Source organism: Pavona decussata, unplaced genomic scaffold (genome assembly GCF_977016875.1).
Source record: "Pavona decussata unplaced genomic scaffold, jaPavDecu1.1 SCAFFOLD_390, whole genome shotgun sequence".
Classification (NCBI taxonomy): Eukaryota; Metazoa; Cnidaria; class Anthozoa; order Scleractinia; family Agariciidae; genus Pavona; species Pavona decussata.
The window spans coordinates 680,878-704,158 of NW_028145762.1; the positions used below are offsets into that span (position 1 = coordinate 680,878).

Genomic DNA, 23,281 nt, shown 5'->3' on the forward strand with positions numbered 1-23,281 from the left:
GTCGCTCCATTTCGCTGGAGAAAGATAAGATAGTATTCCTGCGCAATCCTCCGTGCTTCCTTCATTGTCAGGCTCTCCTTTAGCCCAGTAAGTGTAATCAGCGCTTGACCCATCGACCCACAGCCATCGTGACTTGTTCTTTGGATCCCTGTGCAAACCAATCCAAGTCACCCCTACATTGTGAAATGAAAGTACTTGGGCAAGTGCTTGTTGTTCAGCTTCTGTACTTAACACTGCAAGCCTTGATCCTGACGCTTCGCAGTCAGATTTTGCTGAATTCCACGTCAGGTTGTTCTGCAAGATCCGGTAGCAAGAGCTGTTGATACCTGGAAACCAGCCAGTTGGGCATAATGCTGAAATGCAATGTAGAAGGAAGATATTCAAACACAAACAGATTGATTATAATTTCTGCGGTATCTTTATAAATTATTATTATTATTATTATTATTATTATTATTATTATTATTATTATTATTATTATTATTATTATTACGCCTCAAACGCAGGGAAGAAAAAATTGATAAGTCATTCTTCGTTCTATTTTCATACGAGAACAACATGAAGATTGATCAAAAAAAATTTAAACAAATTTGCCATGTTCACTTTAAACTTTGACAGTCAGTACATACATGTACATGTAAGGTATTGGCCACTTTATATACCTCGCACCAATCTCTTCATGAAAAAAAAAAATCTTTTCTTGACTACATCGATTATTTTCGAATTGATAGATGTCCCAATGAGTTGAAAGGCGGATTGTGTGTGGTCACGTGACTGATGGCGTTACCACATTAAATTTGAATTCAGTGATATTTTATGGCAAGTGTTATTTCCATGTGGTGTGGCATCCTCCTTGACTTCAAATTGACAAAGTTATTTGGCATTTGCCATTTTTTAGGTGCAAAGGTTTTTTGGAAGTTTCTTGTTACCATTGTATATTAATTTTATAATTATTAAAAAGCTACGATTTAAAAAGCATAACAAGTACTAAATCGGCAAAAAACACGATTCTTTCTCTTTCAAACCTTCGTAGAATTCTCTCTTCTTTCTTTTTGTTTTCCAACACTTCCCTCGAAAATAAAACAGTTTATTCCAAACAACACGCTCTTGAAATTTTCTTAATTAAGTGAGGCTACCCTAGAAAGCAAACTTTTCGCAGGGCTTTCTCTTCATTGGCAGCGCAAAAGTTGAGAAGCGACAAAAAATGGGGCCAAACAGGAAAAAAGACTCTAAAAAACATGCAGAATCGCTTGCTACACAGGTTTGTTAGACACCAATTCTCTTATATCTGTTAGCTTATTTTCACCGTACTGCAAAAGACTTATTGGTATATTTGGTTTAGTCCAGTAAGACGGCAACGAAGAGTTATTTTGTATCTACGACAACTTCTTTCGTCAGACGTTTTACCACAGTTATTGGGGCGGTCATACCTCAAGCTGGCTTAAATCAATGCGGAGTGTACGTGATATTCTCTCTTTTTTCCGTCAAGAAATGAAAAGATTTATCCCTTACTACATTCTACTGTCCCTAAAGTGTGGCGGATAACCTGCATAGCAAGCATTACACTGGGAATTCCTATTTGTTGACTATGGAGAATTAGAGCAGATAGGAAGAAAGGAGAACAGAGGTTAGGGGAGAGCACAGAATTCTGTTTCCAAACGAATAGATTTTTCAGAATCCTGGGGTTTGTCTTTTTCTTCCCTCGCCTATCTCAAGCCCTCGATTTTTTTCTATATGTCTGCTTTTAAATTTAGCTGGAAAATGTTTAAATATAAACATACAAAGTCACTTACTACGCGGCTGGCATATGAGTGTTCAGATAACCGTTACTTTTCAGATGATGCTCACAATTGGTACGAGAGTACTATTTATTATTTATGTTTAGTCTCATGACAATGGAAAGAAGAATTATTTGAAACTTACCGCAGTTTTTCTCGTCAGACAAATCACCACAGTGATTGAAGTTGTCACACCTCCGGAGGAGAAATATGCACTTGCCATTGTCACATGTGAACGCTGATGAGCTGCAGTTGTAAACTACAAAACCATTTAATACAAACGTCACTTCTACAGTTTGAATCACGGGTGTTGTTCACTTACAACTGTTTAGAACTCATGCGTAATTTAGCAAATGGTGTACTTTGTAGCATTTTGGGAGCTCGAGATTGAGAGAAACATTTGTATTTGATTATTTGCAGAAAGAAACGACTTCAACACAAAAATGGCAAATTAAAAGCATGTTTGTTTGTTTTTTGGTAAAATCGTTGCAGAATTTTTTCTCCCGGCTTTTTCGAAGACACATTTCAGAAATCGAACGGTTCATTCCCAACTACACACACTCTACAGTCTCTCAATCAAGAGGCTTATCGTTATAAAAGGCATTTTTGAGGATGTTTGTGTTCATTGGCTGCAAGAAAGTTGGAACGACAGCGAAATATTGTTCGTAAGTGAACGGCCTTTTAAAAAACCCTACAACTGGTCGCGGTGCATGGCAAGCATTTTTTGTCTCGGCCCTTCTCTCTTCATTGTTTATTTACTTATTATTATTATTATTATTATTATTATTATTATTATTATTATTATTATTATTATTATTATAATTATTATTATTATTATTATTATTATTTATTTTTTGGGGGGAAGGGGGAGGGGGGTGTGGGGCTTATTCCAATCTTTGCTCAGCTGTGATGCATGAACACGTTTTAAAGGACTTGAAAAGCATACAGAATTGCCTTCTATTTAGTTAGTGAGTGGCTAATTTACTCATATGTATCAGTGTGTTGTTATGTGTAGGCCGACAAGAATAACATTTGCATTCAATGTTTAGTGTCGTAAGAAAGTAAATAGCATTTGTTTTAAACTTACAGCAGTTTTTCTCGTCAGAAGAATCACGACATTCACTACGGCCATTACACTTCCAGTGGGCTGGTAAACATCTGCCATCCTCACATCTGAACGCTGACGAACTGCAGTTGTAAGCTAGAAAACATTAAAACCAGGTTCAGCTGCAGCTGTGGTTTACTTGCCAATGTTTTAAACTCGCACGTACTTCAAAACATTGTGTAGTTTGCAGTCTTGGCGAAAAACTTGCCAAGAAATATAATTTTTTTGAACTATGCTTGAGTGTGCCATTTGCATTGGTTGTCCAGTGGTACTGCGTATGGTCGGACGGACAGTGACGTCATACAAAAACAAAACTTTTGTTTTTTATGAAAAATGATTTCTCTCTTCGATATGTTTCCATATGTTTTAGACATGGTTCCCCGCGCGTGCGTGCCTTCGGTGCGTGTAGCGGGGTTGTGAAAAGGCACTTTACAGCGTCACAATTCAAGACTGATTGTTGCACATTACTACTTCAGTTTTCTTAAATTATATAATTTTTGGCACACTTGTTTTTCAATTTACAAAAAAGCATTTTTGTGCTCACTGGCAGCGAAAGTTGAGACGCAAGCAAAATATTGTGAAAAGAGTGGAAGACAAGAAAACCTTGTCGGTTGGCAAACGTACTTGTCCAAGATAGTAGAAGAAGGGGAGAAGACAAGACCCCGTTTGTGAGTGAATAATTTTTTCGTTTGCCTTCTTCTTCGTTTCCCTACCTCAACCAACCCAATTTCTGCTTTATCCGGGTACTTTCAAATTTAGCTGGAAAATACGTCAACAAAAACGTCACATAAAATGTTACATGTATTACGAGACTTTTATTCCGTAAAGCTCATTTCTACAGATCTATACGCTTTATTTTCAAATGCGAGAAAAGCTTACACAGCCAATCAAAATGGTTTACATTTGTTTTCACTTGTTGAAGTATAACCAATAAAAGACAGCGTAAACGCCTTTCTGAGCCAATCAGAGTCGGGCATCGTTTGCATTCAAATGGCTTTCCAGATTTGGCGGCTTTTTAGCGGCGCCTCCTCCAATTTTTTCTTGAGAAAATGGCGAAGACAAAGGAAAGCTATAGGTTTGTGTCGGTTGGTTGCTCCCTAGAAGAGTTTGTACAGCATCAAGAAAACAAGAACACATTAAATAAAACACAGAGAGATGTTCCGTTGCTGAAAAATATTTAGTTTCAGGGAATGAGCCGAGAGAGTTAAAAAATATTGATGCAAGAGGTCCCGAAGTGGTTTCGCCAATTTTCTTCTTCAAGTTCGAAACAAAGACGGAGAACTATACGAATCCACATCGCTGAGGTCTTTTGTTTAACGCTTTGATCGGTATCTAAGAAAGAAAAAACCATCCGTCAACCGTTATGGAAGGAAAGGAGTTCCGTAAAACTGATGTGTTTGTCGCGAAGCGAAAGGACCTAAAAATTGAAGGGAAAGGAAACAAACCAAACGCTGCGCGTAAGCTAACAGACAAGGAAGTTGATATTCAGTGTTCGGCCAACGTTTACTCGGTTGCTCTTCGTCTGAGGCCATCGTTAACACTCTGTGGTTAAACAACACACATTTTTAAGATTAAGAGGTTGCCAAGAGCACAGGGACATGAGATGGGGTGATGTTGAGAGAAAAAGAACAGCGGACAGAACAGCTTTTCTGGAGTATAAAAAGACAGACGAAGACAAGGACCGGCGCTGATCCAAAAGACGCTCGAGCTGTAAGACCAAATATCATTGCTTTCGAAGGCAGTGAAAGAGATCCTGTCAGGGCTTATGACCTCTATGCTTTTAAAGACCAGATGATATGAAGACTATGTATAGTCCGTTTTAGTGAATAGTGCTTTTCGCGCGCGCTGATTGTCTAGCTCGGAGGTGAATAGCCAAGTACTATTCGCCTCCGAGCAGCCGAAGAGAAACAAGATGGCTTTCCGCTTCGCCACGGTCATTTGAGAGAAAAATATTTCGATAAGCGAGGCGGCTGTTACAAAATATACAAAAATGGCAACAAAGTTTGGTTTGACGGCATAACAGTGGCAAGTTATTTAATCTTTCCAACTTTATAATCTAAGTTACCGTAAACTTTCGAGCACTTCAAAAGTAAGAGATGAAACATCTAATATTTTGCAGCATTGTTTCAAGACGAGTAAAAATACCAATTGAAGAAGTAACACTCGGGTAGTTATACAAGTGCCCCCAGAAGTTCTACCTATAGAGTGTGTGCACGGCGGCCATGTTGGAGGACTAAAACAAAACAAGATATTTGCATAAAAATAGAATATATTTCCCAAAGGAAAATCATTGTATTGTTTCGGTCCTCCAACATGGCCGTCGTGCACACACTCTATTCGCAGGAAAGAGTGACGTGATTTTTTGTAATTAAAAATCGCTTACCGCGAATGAGCATCGTACGGAGAAATTTTCACCAGTTTAATTTCTGACCATATGTCAGTATAATAATCATTGTCGAAAATAAGGTAACTGTTTGGTTCGCTAGTTATTCAACTTGTGTGGTACACACTAAAACAATTATTCACCTCAGTGTCGGTGAAAGTGGTGGATATTTACCTCACCGCTTTGCGCCACGGTAAATATCCACCACTATTCACCTCCACTTCGGTAAATAATTGCTAATTACTTAGCGGTCACTAAATCACACTACAAAAGCGGTAAATACAAAACCTTGGTTCGAGTCAGCTCCATACATACATACATACATACATACATACATACATACTTTATTGTTACCTCCTCAATTGGGTTTTTTAGGAACAATTATTTAAATACTAAAGTTACTAATAACTACACAATTAAAATTAATCAAATTCAAGAAACATTTACAACATTATCTAAACATTATAATCGAGAAAAATACTAAAAATAAATAAAGTTCAGTAAGTATTTACAAAATTGTCTAAAAGCTTATTCTTAAAGACACGTTTAAAAACTTGAACTGAACGGCTTGATTTTAAAAGGGGTCTAAATTGTTCCAAAGTCCAACAGTTCTGTAATAAAATGTTCTTTGTCCTGAGGCTGGTACAAGAGTACTATTTATAATTTATGTCTAGTCTCATCACCATGGAAAGTAGAGTTTTCTGAAACTTACCACAGTTTCTCTCGTCAGAAAAATCACCACAGTGATTGATGTTGTCACACCTCCCGAGGGGATATATGCACTTGCCATTGTCACATGTGAACGCTGATGAGCTGCACTTGTAAACTACAAAACCATTTAGTACAAATGTTACTTCTACAGTTTGAATCACGGCTGTTGTTTATTTTCAACTGTTTTGAACTCATGCGTAATTCAACAAATGGTGTATTTTGCATCATTTTGGGAGCTCGAGATTGAGATAAAGTTTTGTATTTGACTATTTACCGAAGGACACGATTTTAACACAAAAACGGCAAAAGCATATTTCTTTGTTTTTCGTAAAATCGTTGCAGAACTTTTTCTTTCGCCATTTTCTAAAACATAATTCACAAATCGAACGGTTTATTCCCAACTACACACACTCTACAGTCTCTCAATCAAGAGGCTTCCCTGTAGAGCAGGCATTTCTGAGAATGTTTGTGCTTATTGGCTGCAAGAAAGTTGGAACGACAGCAAAATTTTGTTCGTGAGTGAACGGCTTTTTTAAAAACCCTACAATTAATCTCGGTGACAGGCTCTTTTTTCTCTCTGCTCTTCTCTCTTCCTTGTTTATTCCACTTTTTTTCTTTTTTTTTTTTTGGGGGGGGGGGGGGGGGGGTCGAAGGTGGGCTTATCTTAATCCGCTTCGCTCATCTATGATGCATAAACATGTTTTTAACGACGAGAAAGCATACAGAAATTCCTTCTATTCAGTTAGTGAGAGGCTAATTTACTCATATATATAAGCATGTTCTTATGGGTAAGCCGTCAAGAATGACATTTGCATTTAATGTTTAGTGTAGTAAGACAGTAAACGGCAGTTGTTTTAAACTTACCGCAGTTTTTCTCGTCAGAAGAATCACGACATTCACTACGGCCATTGCACTTCCAGTGGGCTGGTAAACATCTGCCATCGTCACATTTGAACGCTGACGAACTGCAGCTGTAAGCTAGAAAACATTAAAACCAAATCTTACTGTTGCAGGTTGAGCTGTAGCTGTGGTTTACTTGCGAATGTGTTGTACTCGAGCGTACTCCAAAACCGACCTGCCTTAACAAAAATTATATGTATGTATGTATGTATGTATGTATGTATGTATGTATGTATGTATGTATGTATGTATGTATGTATGTATGTATGTATGTATGTATGTATGTATGTATGTATGTATGTATGTATGTATGCAGTCTGCTTGGCGAAAAACTTTGCAAGAAAGATCGAATTTTCAACCATTAATATAAAGATATGATTTTAAAACAAAAACGGCAAAAACATGTTTCTTTCTCATTTAAACCTCTGAAGAATGCTTTCTTGTCTTATTTTAACTTCCTTTTCTTAAGCATTTTAGAGGAATTTTCGCGCAGAAAAGCACATAGAATAGAATAGAATCACTTGCGCTATAGGTCAGTGAGCGACTAATTTAGCAATATCTCTTAGCTTATCTTTATGGTAGTGCAAAAGTGGTTTTGGAGTTGAACGTTTAGTTTAACAAAAAAAAAAAAAACTAAAAATAGTGTTACACTGACGGTAGCCTATTTAAACAGACGTTTTGCCACAGTTATCCGTGCGGCCATACTTTCACCTGGCTTAAATCATTACACGTGATGTTTTTTTCTAAAATAGCTTTACTTGATTATTTTTGGACATTCACCAAACACCCACCCTAGTTGTTCAAAGTCACTAAATTGAGCGCCTAGCCTGGTAGGAAACGTTTCACTGGGATTTCCGAAACGTAACAAAGCGTTTTTTTTTTTTTCGAAGCCAAGGTGCGGCGGGTAATTGCTTGATATTATCGTCAAAAAATACTGGGTGGGAAACGATTTACCCGTGCTAGGAGAATTAAGCTACTGGCCAATCACTGGCCCGAAAATAAAATAAGCATTGTTTCTCGAATTTGTCTTCAGCTGGTAAGAGCACGGCAATCTCCTTCCACTCTCGCTAGTTGCAAGATGTGACAACGATATGACTTTCCCCACGGGTAAGGAGGCGAGTCATATATGTGGCTGGACTGATATACTTGGGCTTTTAAATATGCTTATTTTATTGAATTGCTTTTAGCCTATCTGTATGTTGAAAACAATGTCAAATGTTCTTAGTCAGATAAAACGGAAGAGGCAGAGAAACGAAGCAAAAGGTTGCATTCAAAACATTTCATTCAGGACTCTGTTTTTGAATCTATAGCACGGTATGCAAAACAAACAACAAAAATATTCCGGATGAAAACAGCTTCCAACTAACTACATATTTCGAACTCGTAGCAACTCTTGGCCATCCTGTTCCCAGTTTCTCGATTCCGAATTCTGTACGACAGCTCTTCGTTACCAGAACTCTAGCGTCTTTTTAGACCCCCAGGGGTGGGCACCTTTTGTTTCCTTATATGGAGATGCGCATCGTAACTTCTTACGAGCTTCGCACAATTTATCGAGTTTGGTTCCTGCCCAGGCGGGATTATGAATTAACGCTCACCCGCTTACCACCTGCGCCCGGGATTCGAAGAGAATGCTCGGTTACTAAGACTTCGCGAACACTGGTGATATGGTTCTGACTAAAACAAGAAATATATGGAATGAAACGACTAGAGAAGACAAAATAATAGTTTGGTGAGAGTAATTCAACTTTTTTCGAGATAAATTTTATCTTTATTTGGTCAAAACCCATTTTTCCTATAGGCCATAATTATTCTTGGCAGCTGCTGCTCCTGCATGGACCAGATTTACGTAAACCTTTTTAGGGGATGTTTACATGATACCGTGATACTACCGTGATACATGATACTCTGTTTTCGTTTCCATGAAACCAGCAGTAAGATCTCACGCCGGGGCGAGTCATACCGGTGCGAGTTCGCCCCGGTAACTGTACTGGAGCGAGATTTTTATTCCGGTACAAAAACTCATTCCGATGTCATGTAAACGCGGTAGGGCAAAGATAGCGCCGCAAAACAATAGGTTTAAAGAGGAAAAACAATCGCACGTCTTTTCAGATTACATGTCTTTACAGTCCTCTGCTAAACAAGAACGTAAAATGACCAAATTCAAGTTCATTGGAGAGTTTGAAAACGCGATGTTAAAACTTCCTTAACCTGAACGCTACTCCTACCAATTTAGTCCCTTGATACTTCGCCGAATCTGTAGAAGTTGAACGAGTGGAAATAATCGCGAAGTACTTTGTTAAACAAGGGTGACATTTAACAGTCTGACGACTGACAAACCTGTGGCCCTCGAATTCCAGAACTAATTGGAATTTGGAAATGTTGGTTTTTGTGGAGGGAGGAAGACCGGAGAACCCGGAGAAAAACCCTCGGAGCAAGGACGAGAACTAACAACAAACTCAACCCAGATATGACGTCGAGACCGGGAATCGAACCTGGGCCACATTGGTGGGGGGCCAGTGCTTTCACCACTGTGCCATCCCTGCTCCCCAAGTAGGGCAAATGAAATAAAGTGATATTTTCAGGTGACGTTTTCGTTGGCGTTGACTTACTGTTGCACATGATTATTTTCTTAAAATTTCCAAAGAATTCGGAGGGGAGGCGGGGGGGTAGCTCAAGCCCCATGCTACTGGCCTGCCCTCCAGAGCACTGGACCACTGGTGGAAAGAGTGAGTCATGTTTTGATAGTTGTCGAGCTTGAAATACAGTGGCGGGTACCATTTGACCCTACGATGAACACAACACGTAAACAACACGTGATTTTTAGTGTTTTATACATTTCACTTTCTCATGATTGGTTGAGCCTCTTTGGGTTCTTATTAACCATACAAGTTACCTCGGGAACTGTCATGGGAAATTCTTTTGTTCTTTTTGACGTATCCATTGAAATTTCCTGAAGGCAATTTCACTCTGGGAAAATAGGTTACACACAAAAAGTTGCTTCCCCATGGACAACAGCCATTGATGCAACAGATCTCGACGTGTTAATCGCCAATTTTCTACTTCAAGTTCGAAAGAACGATGGAGAACAATACGAACCCACATCGCTGAAGTCTGTTGCTTCAAGCTTTGATCGTTATTTAAGATAGAAAGACCATTCATCAACCGTTATGGAAGGAAAAGAGTTCCGTAAAACAAAAGATGTGTCAGGTGCGAAGCAAAAGGAACCAGAAAAAGGGAAAGGAAACAAACCAAACGCTGCGCGTATGCTAACAGACGAGGAAGTTGATATTCAGTGTTTGGCCAAAGTTTACTCGGTTGCTCTTCATCAGAGGCCCTTATTAACTCTCTGTGGTTAAACAACACACAATTCTTAGGATTAAGAGGTTGCCAAGAGCAAAGGGACATGAGATGGGGTGATGTTACCAGAGAACAACAGCGGATGAAACAGCTTTTCTGGAGTATAAAAAGACAGACGAAGACAAGGACCGGCGCTGATCCAAAAGACGCTCGAGCTGTCTTTGCTGTCGCTGCCCTTATTAACACTCTGTGGTTAAACAACACACAATTCTTAGGATTAAGAGGGTGCCAAGAGCAAAGGGACATGAGATGGGGTGATGTTACCAGAGAACAACAGCGGATGAAACAGCTTTTCTGGAGTATAAAAAGACAGACGAAGACAAGGACCGGCGCTGATCCAAAAGACGCTCGAGCTGTCTTTGGTGTCGAAGGCAGTGAAAGAGATCCTGTCAGAACTTATGACCTCTATGCTTCGTAAAGACCAGGGGGGAGTTGCACAAAATTTAACGTCGGGCGTAACTGCTAACGCCAGACCTTCAGCCCAGTCACATTCAGTATTTTAACAACGGACGATAGCGTTTTCGCCCGCGTGTAAGTTTTATGCGACTCGTCCCAGATGATATGAAGACTCTGGATAGTCCGTTTTATTAAGCGATCAATCACACTACAAAAGCCATAAAAACAAAACCTTGGTTCAAGTCTGCTCCCATGGAAGTTAATAAGCTCAACTCACTTATGAAAACAATGACAGAAAAAGCTGGATTAGATGCTAGAAACTTCACTAATCATAGCGGGAGGAAAAGGATGATCCAGAAACTGAATAACCAAGGAATACCTCCAACGCATATTATGCAAATCTCTGGGCACAAGAACGTACAAAGTCTGACCAACTACAGGACACTGTCGGAGCGACAACAAAGAAACATTCCATTATTCTAGGTGGATACCTCAGAGTGTTAGGGCCTTCAGGCTGCCAAGGGGGTATTTTCAATGCTTTGACTCTGAATCCAAAGCACAGTACAGGATTCCACAACACGGCAGCCCTTGATTCCTTTCCAAGGCGCTTCAATTTAGGAAGGAACTTTTAACATTTTTGTGAATGCCTTGAACGAAAGTCCCACTTTGTCATTGCATTCTCCAAGGTCCAAAAGTCACGACACATTATCGATGAATCGGACAGGGACTAAATGAAACTGAATCCTATGTACTGATATCGTACTGAGATTAAACTTTTGTTGGTGCATTTTCTGTTCAGCACTTTATTTCGATGACGACTTAAGATGTACTGCGATACTGTGATATTTGCCATTGATATTAAATTTGCATTTAGTTCTATTATCTGTGATTTGCTCTTTCTAATTTGTGTTAGTATAAATCTACTAACGTTCTATCACGAATGCTGCTCTCTTATTGGCTACGCTACTCACTATCTATTCTGTGATAGATAGCGAGTAGAGTGAGTAGCTTAAAACTGTGCGATCGTCAACAAAATGGCGTCCGCGTCTTCGCGTTTTCGAAGTGTCTGTAAAGAGGATTTGGATAATTTACTAGTCGAGGCAATTCCAGAAAAAACAAAAATTGCAACCAAATATGGAATGAAGATTTTTCACGGTAAGAAAAGGAGTTGAAACAAGAGTTAAATAATTTTATCCTTCATTTCGCTTTTAAAAGTTGGCAATTTTATAATTTTGAAAACATTCAAAGTTGCGTCTTATACTGACACATTTTTTTTGCAAAATAAATTTTAGAATGGTTCGCAAGCCAACAGAAATTCACCGTACCTATCGAAGAGCAGTCAAAAGAAGAGCTGAACAAATGTTTGCAAGTTTTTTATGCATCAGTAAGGCAAAAAAATGGAAGCGAATTTAAAGTTTCTTCCTTGCGAGCGATTCGCGCTGCCATTGACCGGCATTTAAAGCAGCCGCCTCACAACAAGCCCTGGTCAATTATCGGTGATTCCGAATTTGCAAAGGCCAACCAAACACTCAACGCTATTTGCAAAAACGTAATGAAAGAAGGGAAAGTAGGTCCTGTGGTGCATAAAAACCCAATAACCAGCGAACAAATGCAAGAATTGTTCGCAAGCGGTCAGCTTGGCGACGCCAACACAAAAGATCCCTCGCAACTACTGCGAACAGCTTGGTTTTACTTGACCCTTTATTTTGGAAAACGAGGACGAGAAAATCAACGAAAACTTACCAAAGAGATGCTGGTTTTGCAGTCTACACTCAAAGGAAGACGGTACTATGAGTTCCGAAGGGATGCTCTGATGTCCACCAAACACCACCAAGGGGGACTCAACGATTCTACGGACGAATCCGACGGAAAGATGTTTGAAGCAATCAATTCCAGTCGCTGCCCAGTGAAAACAATTGAGAATTTCATTAAGCATCTCAATCCCAAATTGGATTGCCTGTTCCAGCGACCGAGGGAACTGTCAGGGAAATTCAATCCTGAGAATGAAACCGTGTGGTATTGTAATTCACCAGTCGGTGAATCCACACTCGCCAATATGATGAAAACCATGAGTAAGGCAGCTGGAATTACTCCACATCTCACCAACCACTGTGTGAGAGCTACAGCAGTGACCGTGTTGTCAGATAGCAATGTTGAGGCAAGACACATCAAGGCAGTGACAGGCCACAAATCAGACAGCTCGATTGAATCGTACAACGCAAGGGCATCCTTCCACCAGAAGGAGAACATGTCAAACATTTTGAGTGGATTCGTATCCGGAGAGGAGCCATCACACCAGCCACTAGCTATTCAGAATCGCTCCAATGTTCTGCTCCAAATTCAGAACGAGAATAAACCATCCAGCTCTTCTTCTGCCGTTGAATCCCAAGTCAGTTATCAGCAGTCAAACGCCCATCTTCCACAGTCGTTCAGCTTCCATGGTTGCACGGTCTCCATTGTAAACAACAACTTTTTTCGCTAAACTGTGTTCAACTTTCAACTTTCCATAACTTTCTACTCATTTACGTTTTGTAGATTAAAAAGGTGGCTTCCAAAGAGAACATTTACGTCAGCATATCAGATTATCTTTGCTTGTCATTTTACAATAAAAACTCCGCTCCTCGTTTCAGTTTCGAGCGCATGACAGTTTATAAAATCTTGAATGAAATGCAAAGGCGCACACACAGAAACCAATGCAATGTCGTGCAGTTGTCAATTATCCGCGCATGGTGTGACATATTTATATTACAATTCAGTAAACACGTGAACCTGTCTTGTTGTCAAGTTTTGAACGACTAGTAGATTTATACTAAAACAATTAGATTATTCGCTCTCAATTTCTATGCGTGATAGTTGATTCGGGCTTCGCCCTCATCAACTATCACGCGATAGAAATTTCGAGCTCATAATCTAACTGTTAATTACATTGAAAAATGAAAATTGTCGAGATATGTGCAATAAACAGCTTACGTCATAGAAAGTGCTTTGTACCGGGTTATATTTACTCGTTGCTTGTGTCAAAAGCCCTCACTCGCTCGTACCTCGCTTGTTCGGGTTTTGACACAAACAACTCGTGAATATAACCCCGAACGCCGCACTTTCTACGACGTAAACTATATCTTCGCATCTGGCTAGTGAGTGGTCAGTTTGCTGATAATTGGCAACTTATGCTCCTGGGACCTGATTTACGAAGACCTTTAAAGTTAAGATGTATCTTAAGAATTGTTTCTTAACAAACGCCTATTATTGTAATAATAGACTACAGTCAAACCTCTATTAAGCGGTCAAACTCGGGAAATAGCCAACTAACCACGTAATACAGGTTGACCGCTTAAAAGAGGTTTTCCCAACCGTAGTACGCTATTGAATGTAATATGGTAAAAATGGAACTAGCCTAAGTATGTCATATATATTGTATCAGTTAACAACAACAGTAACTCGAAATATGAGAAAAACAACAAGCTAGTAATTGTATGGTCAAGGTAGTTCAGCCTGTAGTTCTAATGTTGTTTGTAAGGCAATCTTGTTTGGTTTAAACCACATTAGTAACGTACAGTTTTGCCATTCAACATGTAGTGAAAAAAATCGGTTATTTGTTATTCTAAGTCTGATTACAAAGTGTATATTATGTTGTGATTCGCCCGTCGTCGTGTCAAAATATCGCATTGCACCTGTCCACGTGAGCGCTTAAGTGAAATACAATAACATTAGCCAATTGGGAATTCTAAATGGTGACTGCATCCGCTTAATAGAGTTCAAATTTACAGTAAATATCGGGACTGATTTGGGGAAGTTTAATAGAGGGTAACCGCATAAAAGGGAGGTTTGACTGTACTGTTCAGAAATACATCTTTAGTAAGGAGGGCCTCATGAATCTGTCCCCTGGCTGGTAGAAGAGTAACATTTATGATTTATGGCTTGTCTCATAAGGAGCAAAGAAGAGATGGTTCAAACTTACCGCAGTTTCTCTCGTCAGAATTATCACCACAGTCATTGTCGCCGTTACACCTGTAACTGGCTGACATGCATCTGCCATTGTCACATGCGAACCGTGATGACGAACAACCTAGGAAATAATTTAAAACAAATCTTATTGAAGTTTTCACTATGACTGTTATTTATCGTAGTCCTGTAGTTTGAAGTGCATCCTTTATTTAATTGCAGTTACCAGGAAAATATCCATATTCTAAAAACTAGCTCATTTCATATTCTTGGGCGCTCGAGGTGTTGAGAACCAATTGTATTTACGACTACTGACAGAAAATGACGAAAACATGTTTCCTTCTGAAAACCCTCGCACAATTGTCTCCTTGATATTTTACAACACTTTGCTCAGAAATAAAATGGTTCACTCTTATAACTAGAAAAACATTTTTAAATCGCTCAATCGAGCGGTTGCCCTCCATAGCAAGCACTCAGAGAACTATTCTACTCACTGGCGGCCAAAGCTGAGACGCAAGCAAAATGTTGTGAAAAGAGCGGAAGACAAGAAAACGCTTTCGGCTGGCAAACGTATTTTCCCAAGATAGTAGAAGAGGGGAGAAGCCAACACCCGGTTTGTAAGTGAATGAAGTTTTCGATTTCCCTGGGGTTTGCCTTCTTCTTCCCTCCCCTACTTCAACCACCCAATTTCTGCTTTATCTCTAATTTCAAATTTAGCTGGTTATTAGAATCACATACTACAAAGCTGGCTAGTGAGTGGTCAGTTTGCTGATAATTGACACCTCATGCTCCTGGGACCCGGTTCACGAAGGCCTTTAGAGTTACGATGTATCTTTTAAGATACATCGTTTCTTTAAAAGAATTGTTTAAAAGAATTGTTTCTTAACAAACGCCTATTGTTGTAATAATAGACTATTGCCCAGACATACATCTTAAGTGAGGAGGGCTTCGGGAATCTGTCCCCTGGCCGGTAGAAGAGTAGCATTTATATTTTATGGCTTGTCTCATAAGGAGCAAAGAAGAGATGGTATAAACTTACCACAGTTTCTCTCGTCAGAATTATCACCACAGTCATTGTTGAGGTTACACCTCCAGCTGGCTGGTATACGTCTGCTATTGTCACATGTGAACTGTGCTGGGCGTGGTGGGAGCATAGGACCTAGGATATATTTTAAAACAAATCTTATTAAAGTTTTCACTATGACTGTCATTTATCTTACTCCTGTAGTTTTAAGTGCATCCTTCATTAAATTGCAAGTGTCAGGATATTATCTATATTTTAAAAACTAGCGCATTTCATATTCAAGGGCACTCAAGGTGTTGAGAACCAATTGTATTATATTTTCGACTACTGACATGAAATGGAAAAGGCATGTTTCCCTCTCAAAATCCTCACAAAATTGTCTTCTTAATATTTCCCAACACTTTGCTCAGAAAAAAATAAAAGGTTCACTCCTATATAAAAAAAAAATTAATTCGCTCAATCGAGTGGTTTCCCTCCATAGCAAGCTTTCAAAGGATTATTCTGCTCACTGGCGGCGAAAGTTGAGACGCGAGCAAAAAATTGTGAAAGGAGCGGAAGACAAGAAAACCCTATCGGCTGGCAAACGTATTTGTCCAAGATAGTAGAATAGTGGAGAAGACAAGACCCCGTTTGTGAGTGAATAAATTTTTCGATTTCCCTGGGGTTTGCCTTCTTCTTCCCTTTTCTTTACCTCAACCACGCAATCTCTGCTTTACTGATCTGTGATTTCAAAGTTAGCTGGTAAATGCGCCAACAGAAACATTTAGAATAACAATGTTTTCTTACAGCAGCATTATTTTAATAACTTAGGAGCAGGAGCTCTCAACAAACCCTACGGGGCTGTTGGCACCCTATGCTCCTAGGATTCGGTTCAAGAATTGTTTCTTAACAAACGCTTATTGTTATGATAACAAACGATTGTCAAGAAATACATCTTAGGTATGTTTTCCCGCTGTTGTTTGTTGAAAAGGGGTTAATTATTAACTTACGCAATTTATTGATTTCACGCGCTTCTAAGTTTGCCTGTGAATGTGATCAGTTACAAAATCTTCAAAGTACAAAGGGTAATGAATAATCCATAGCCGTCCTGATTAGGCTGTGTTACTTACTCAGTTCCATTCATTCAATATTCACGTACTCTTCGGGTCACGCAGCTCTTTCAACCTGCTGTCATCATATTGTTTGTAACGAATCTTGCCATTGACAAACCATGCACTTTCCACAGACTATTTTCCTTTTAGTACTTTCAACCTTTTGGCAAGCTCTGGTGTCATATCCTTCACTATAGTGATTCCCTTTTCTTTAAGACCTCTCGTCCTCATGAAACTGAAATGCCATCTTCGTCTTGTTCGATAAAAACTTAACGATCACCGCTCTTGGCTTCATGTTTCTCACATCAACATTGTGATAAAGGTTAGTGAGCAGCCAATTTATATATGCATGTGTTAGGTTATTTTTACGATGACGCAAATCTGGTATTGGAATTGTACATTTTGTTTAATAAGAAAGCAAAAACAAATTTAATTTGTGTTACACTTACAGCAGCTTATCTCAGCAGAGGTTTCACCACGGTTTTCGGAGCGGCCATACCGACCTTACACTGTTAAACTGAATTCACTAAAATGAAATACACTATTAAACTACTATTCACTAAAATGAATACGCGTTTTTTGAAACATCCTCGCGGCTATTCCAATTCCCTCTAAATATTCAATGCAGGTGAAATTTCCTGGAGTTAGATTCTTGGAGACCGCACCCAAGTTTAGAAAGAGAAGAACAATTCGTCGTCGTGTGTTTACGTCTTCCATATAACGACACATTGGGAAATTTTACGTCCTAGTTGTGCAGTAACGGCAAAGAAATGTATCAAAAAGTGGTTATTAAGGTCATTAAGCCAATTGTTTGTTTGTTTGTTTTTTTTTGGTTGCGTTCTCGTTACCGTCGCCTTCGTCGTTGCTAAAACTCCCTAAAAATAGGGAGCTTAAACAACGACGACGGTGACAGCAACGAGAACGCCACAAAACAATAGGCTTAATGAGGAAAAACAATCGCGACAGAAGAGACTCCTTGCTTTCCAAAAGAAGGTCGGTCATTTAAAAGAAACAATAAACTGAAATCAACACAAAGAATAATCTATGAAGTGACTGGCCCTCTGTACCGCTTAGAAGTAAGTAAGGCAGTCCTTGCATTGTCAGACCAACCATTTCACATTGCAGCTGCAGGATATCCTAAAAACTGTAGACCGAAAAAGGAATAGCAAATTTTCCCACTCCTCTTAACTTGTAAGTGTGGTTGGAATAGTAAGCTTAAATATGGTGGGTTCGTGCCAGCTAGCCTTCCAGCCACATTACAGTCACTTTTCTTAAAAAATGCAAACAACTTGTAATTTTAATTTGAGATAAATGGCTTTAGTGATAGTATGAGAACTGTTTTAAGATGTCAGAATTCCATATTTTTAAACTGTGGTGTTGCATACGTAAAGAGTTAATTGGGGTCTTGTTTTGTAATTCATTTTAGCGAGAATCCTCTAAACGACCCCGACTGGATAATGATGACGATGATGACAAAGACAATAGCGGAGCTGTAAGGATCACTATGCGCATAACTCACTATGGGTTTTTTTACGTTTTTTAAATGTGCAGTGCTGTTCTGTTTTTTCGTGAGTAAGGCCTTAGCAACAAGGACCCTGCTATTAAACGAGCAAAAGTCAAAATTATTTGAAAAATAATTTAATTGTGCATTTGTTCCGAGTGACGGTCTCATTCATTGTGTGGATTGGAATAATTAGTAAGGACAATTTATTCACACTCTAATAAGTGATGTTGGAAAGAATAAAAACTTGAAATGGAATGATTTCATTGTTTTGTACAGAATGATTTTGGCTACCCCAACTGGGTATTACAGTCAACTCTCGAATTGCGGACACCTTGCTTTTACGGACACCCTGATAATACGGACAACAGCTAACAATAAAACAATAAATTACATACATTTGACTGAAATAAGTTCCCGCTATTACGGACTCTAGCTATTAAGGACTAAAAACTCGCAGTCCCGAGGGTGTTCGCAATAAAGGGATTTGACTGTATTTGGACAGTCAAAAAAAAAAAACAAAACAAAACAAAACAAAAACAACTGTGTTGTAGTAGGTTCCTTTCAGGTTTTTCAATGCAAATTGACTAATCGTTGGTTATTAGTTTTTCAGATAAAACTACTATTGTAGCGCTTTGAAGGACATCTTGTATTTGTATATACGAATGATTAAAAAGAAGACGTTTCATTTTATAGAACCTCCTTGTGGACAGGGCCTCTGTCACTTCAATTTTCTTCAACACGCTAAGAAGTCCTCTATTAGAATGGCTTCCAGTAAAATTTCCTCCAAAATCGTACAGTAAATGTAATAATCAAACTCGCAAATGTCTACAGAATAGAGCGGTTTTCAATTGGGTCGAAAGTAATATCGTGTTTGCTTTAACTGATTTTGCTTTAGTACGCTCTGTGATTGGTCACTAAAATTCGTACCACTTTCTCAACCAATGAGAAGCAAAACCAAAGCCAATCATACCTCGTACGCTCGTGTTTTTCCCCGCTTGGCACCGGTTACAGGTATGTGCCTTGTGATTGGTCAAAGTAATTACTTTGGTTTTAATTAGACTTAAATGATCCATGACCAATAACATCAATGAGTAATCATGGGGTAATTAATGAGTAATCAACTGATTAGTCATTGATTATTATCGATAATCGATGGGTAATCGATGACTAATTGATAAGTTTTTCTCTCGGTGTAAAAGTTTCCCATATGGAGTGTTTTCATTCACGTGACTACCAGCCATATTGGTTTACTGAAACAAAAGAAAGTATTTGCATAAAAAAAGGAGTTCAATTCCCAGAGGTTTGGTTTGTGACACCAACATTCATGTTATCGATAAGTTTAATACGTCTGGGAATATTTAAATTGTTTACTTGTCAGGGAAGTAGTGCGCTTAAGAGATTTTAATTATTTGAGAGTTTTCGTACGTCAGAAGTGCTTGTTATTGTACGCGCTTTCTGGTGAACTCAAAGTGTGGAAGTTGGCTTTTGTGTTAATGATTCAGATTTAATTAGGGAATTAAACATGTCAAGGTCCCCCATTTTAAATGTTGCTTTAACACGCTACTCTCCCTGGCATCAGATTATGGTACGTGTGATGGTATGTATTTGTCCAACACGGCCACTGTTTGCTTACTTAGCTATAGAGTCCCATTATTGCACATACATAGTCTTGGTAAGTCATTTATATTTCTCTTCCTTTTTGAGCTCCAACAGTTTCAAAAGTGCTCAATATATGTTTTCACACATTCGTCTAATACAAAAAAAAAAAATCCTGTGCAAATTTTGCAATGTTTTCGAGATCTTCCAGAGAGCATTCGCCAGACTGATATGCTCCCCTTAACTGGGCTCATGGTAAATAATCGTCAATGGTTCTGTACACTGTTGGCGTCCTGTGCACAAGTAGGTAGTGAAGTTCAGGGATTTGATAATCAGGGAAAGGCCTTGGAATGCGCTCGGTCTGACTACAACACTTTTTGCTTGACTTGCAAAAGTCAGATAGTTTGCTGCTGGAAATTTCACAAGCCCCCCTTCTGGTATTCAAGAAACATCTCTCCAATATATCCTTAAATGGATATATCTTCTTGAAGTAACTGCAACTCACGACCTGGCCTCTTTTGGCTTATGTTTTGGCTGCTGTGTATTGCATCAGACTCTTTTTACTGAAAAAAAAAATGATCTTTTTGGCAAGTTGTAACATAACATTCAACAAGGTCTCCATCAGGCCCTGGCTCATCATCCACCATTGGTTGTACCTCCTGGGCTACTTGCCATACATTCCTTTCCATGCAGTCTCTCTCTTTTTGCTTTACTTCACTCGCTGATAGTGCATCAATCTTCTCAATTATCAGGTCATCAAATGATTTAAAATATATATTCCCAACTCAATGTTTATCCATCTACAAGGGCATCAACTATGGCTGCATTTGTTCTCTCTGCTTTATTTTGAGCAAAGTCCCCAGGAGCATGATGGATTTGGTTACCCGATCAGAGGAATGGATGCAGGCAACTTCTGAGTCCCTTAAGCGAACCTCTCTATTGGTTATTCCCTCTCCAGGGCCTGCATCCGTAGTCTTCGGGTTGCTACAGCACATTATAAGGGGTTCAAACGGTCTATCTTGCTTAGATACTGGGAGCATTCACTTAAACGTTCCTCCATTATGTCCCACAGCTTTGCTTGTTTTACATAGAAAAGCACGTTTCTTTGGACCAAAACTGAGCTTTCTTTAATGCTGATAACTTTTTCTAACAACTGATTGACTAATGTTTCTTCAGCTCCTTGGCCCTTTCTTTATTCTCTGTCCAAATACCCATGACTTCGTCAAGTTGATTCTTAATGCACGCAAGTTTCTCATTCTCATAGCAACAGTTGACATACATGTAGGCTTGTTGGGTTATTCAGGTTGATCATTATTAAAGTTAAAAATAGACCATTTCCAAGTTGCTGTTAACCTGTTTATGAAAACGAGGCTAAGTGCAGAGCTTTACGTATGAAAATTAGTTTTCTTTGCATAACAATGAAAACTAATTTTCATGACAAAAACTTTGCACTTAGCCTCGCTTTCATAATGAGTTTCAAAGCAACTCGGAAAAGGCCTATTGCTTATTTTAAGTGAACAGCAATGTCTACGAAAAGAGATATGGCCCTCCCCAAAGCCTTCCTTAAATTTTTGGTGACCCTCCCCTTTTTGGTTTCATTAAATGTAATGACCCTCCCCCCATTTGCACCAGCCCTCCCCTCTAATAAATGGCAGGTCCCTTATACTTCATAGTCGAGTCATATATGAGGTATAGATGTTATACTTCTGATTTGAGGTATAACATCCATACCTCAGGTGAGAGCATGCTTGACCCGGAACTGAGGTATGGACGTTATACCCTTATACCCGTATTTTCTCGATTAAACGTCCCCGGCGTTTATTATTTAAAATTCGGCAGTTTTGACCCGGCGTATTTTAGAGGCCGGCGTTTAATCGTGAAAATACGGTACTAGAAAATTGGCCCAATATGTGTAAATAGGAATCCCAAGTTTCTGTCCATCACACAAATTTAGTAAACTCGAAAGCCTTTAAAACAATGCATTAAAAAACGTATCTTTTTAGTATATAAAAACAAGCCTTCTTAGACGAGGCGGAGGAAAAGTATGTTAAAATAGATGAAAATGGGAACCAAATAGCTAAGAAACCTGGACTTGATTAGGTTCATTTTTTAAATGATCAGATTTTTTTCTTTTTTTCTCTTCTTTCCACGTTTGTCGACATATTCAATACATAAATTGACTTTGTAATTTGTTGTATTAAGACTGTGTCCTTGTTTTTCTAAAACACAGTTGTCCATGCAACTTCTCACCAAAAAATCCAAGGGCGGCAGAACAGGCTTCACATACTTGAGTGTGCCATTTGCATTGGTTGTCATGAAGTGTTGCATACGGACGTACGGTCGGACGGACAGTGACGTCATAAACGAAACCAAAATTTCTCGCATCGACATGGCGCTCCGCGCGCGCGCCAGGACCATCGCTTTTAGAGGTTGTGAAAAGGCACTTGCATGCAGCGTGACAATTCGAGACTGTTTGTTGCACATTACTGTTTTTAATTATAAACCTTTTTGACACACTTTTTTAAAATTCCAAAAATTCTGAGGGGGAAGCCTTAGCCCCCATGGCGGAGGGAGAGCGTTGAGTGACGAGTCCAAACGACGGCTGCGAAGGAGACTAGTGGCTACCCTGCATAGCAGGAATGTCCTCTCATCGTTCAACCATGATTCTTAACCGCATTGGCTGTTTTCACACAAGAAGACAGCAAATCATCTGGACGGCCAAGTCAAGTCTTTGACACCAAATTACGAACTCTTAGGCCGAAGTGATTCAGTAACACACTCCAGTTTGAACTTTTATTCAGTGCCATGGTTTGAAATTCCAAAGAAATAGTCCATGGTCGATCTCTATTCTCATTCGAAGCCAAAACACTGGCAAACGCCTTTAATTCTTGCTCAGATCATGATTTGTTCTTCCGTTTGTCCGCTCTTTCTCTCAACAGCGGTATCTCCACCCGCCATTTTGATTTTCCAATAAGCCATCACCCCTTTTGCTAGTTCCATTCCCCTTACAGAGTACGGCGAACGAGATGCAACCATTTGTTCGCCTGGTTTGAATTTAAGTCGGACTTTCTACGACTTGTCCGTCTAGACGAACAAATCGACCTTGAAAAATCGTCTTAACGGACGGACAAATAGACGGACAGATTTAGACGACTTTTACATTCAAAATTTTTGTCGTCCCGTTATCCCGCTGAGCCGACTTGTCCGTCCAGAAGATTTGTCCGTCTCTAGTGTGAAAACGGCCATTGTATCTTAACAACAGACTCACTGCGTAAAAAGCAAACCTAGAATATGCCTGTGGACGTCTGCTGTAATGACATTTTGTTATTTTTATGTGATCAGCAGAAGATCAGACTAGGTAAGTAAGAGGGGAGTGAGGGCTTAAATTAGTATCTTCTCTCAACTTAAATATACTTACCTAAACCTCCTACTGCTGGTAACAGGGTGAGAAGGAAAAGCAAGTTCTTCATTTTCCTGTGTAAATAAAGCTTTAT

At 39.2% G+C, this 23,281-nt stretch overlaps 2 protein-coding genes across 2 annotated transcripts; one reads left to right on the plus strand and one right to left on the minus strand.

Annotated features, from left to right (window-relative positions):
* Positions 1-4,417: 4,417 nt before the first annotated feature.
* LOC146451394 (uncharacterized) lies at positions 4,418-23,257 on the minus strand. Its single transcript, XM_085099226.1, has 6 exons — positions 23,206-23,257; positions 15,612-15,731; positions 14,589-14,696; positions 6,842-6,955; positions 5,979-6,092; positions 4,418-4,425 (listed from the first exon to the last, which is right to left on the minus strand). Exons 1-6 carry the CDS (start codon positions 23,255-23,257, stop codon positions 4,418-4,420), a joined length of 516 nt encoding a protein of 171 aa, XP_084955352.1.
* LOC146451395 (uncharacterized protein KIAA1958-like) lies at positions 11,533-13,398 on the plus strand. The gene is made up of 2 exons (XM_085099180.1): positions 11,533-11,785; positions 11,923-13,398. Exons 1-2 carry the CDS (start codon positions 11,665-11,667, stop codon positions 13,110-13,112), a joined length of 1,311 nt encoding a protein of 436 aa, XP_084955306.1. The 5' UTR covers positions 11,533-11,664; the 3' UTR covers positions 13,113-13,398.
* Positions 23,258-23,281: the final 24 nt, after the last annotated feature.

What these genes read in the sequence shown, in the direction of transcription:
- LOC146451395 (XM_085099180.1), top strand. Translation starts at nt 11,665, where the DNA reads ATGGCGTCCGCGTCTTCGCGTTTTCGAAGTGTCTGTAAAGAGGATTTG. An exon ending in TGGAATGAAGATTTTTCACG is followed by an intron (nt 11,786 to 11,922) that starts GTAAGAAAAGGA and finishes AATAAATTTTAG; the next exon opens with AATGGTTCGCAAGCCAACAG.
- LOC146451394 (XM_085099226.1), bottom strand. Translation starts at nt 23,257, where the DNA reads ATGAAGAACTTGCTTTTCCTTCTCACCCTGTTACCAGCAGTAGGAGGT. An exon ending in TTCTGACGAGAGAAACTGTG is followed by an intron (nt 14,697 to 15,611) that starts GTAAGTTTATAC and finishes ATTATTTCCTAG; the next exon opens with GTTGTTCGTCATCACGGTTC. An exon ending in TTCTGACGAGAGAAACTGCG is followed by an intron (nt 6,956 to 14,588) that starts GTAAGTTTGAAC and finishes AATGTTTTCTAG; the next exon opens with CTTACAGCTGCAGTTCGTCA.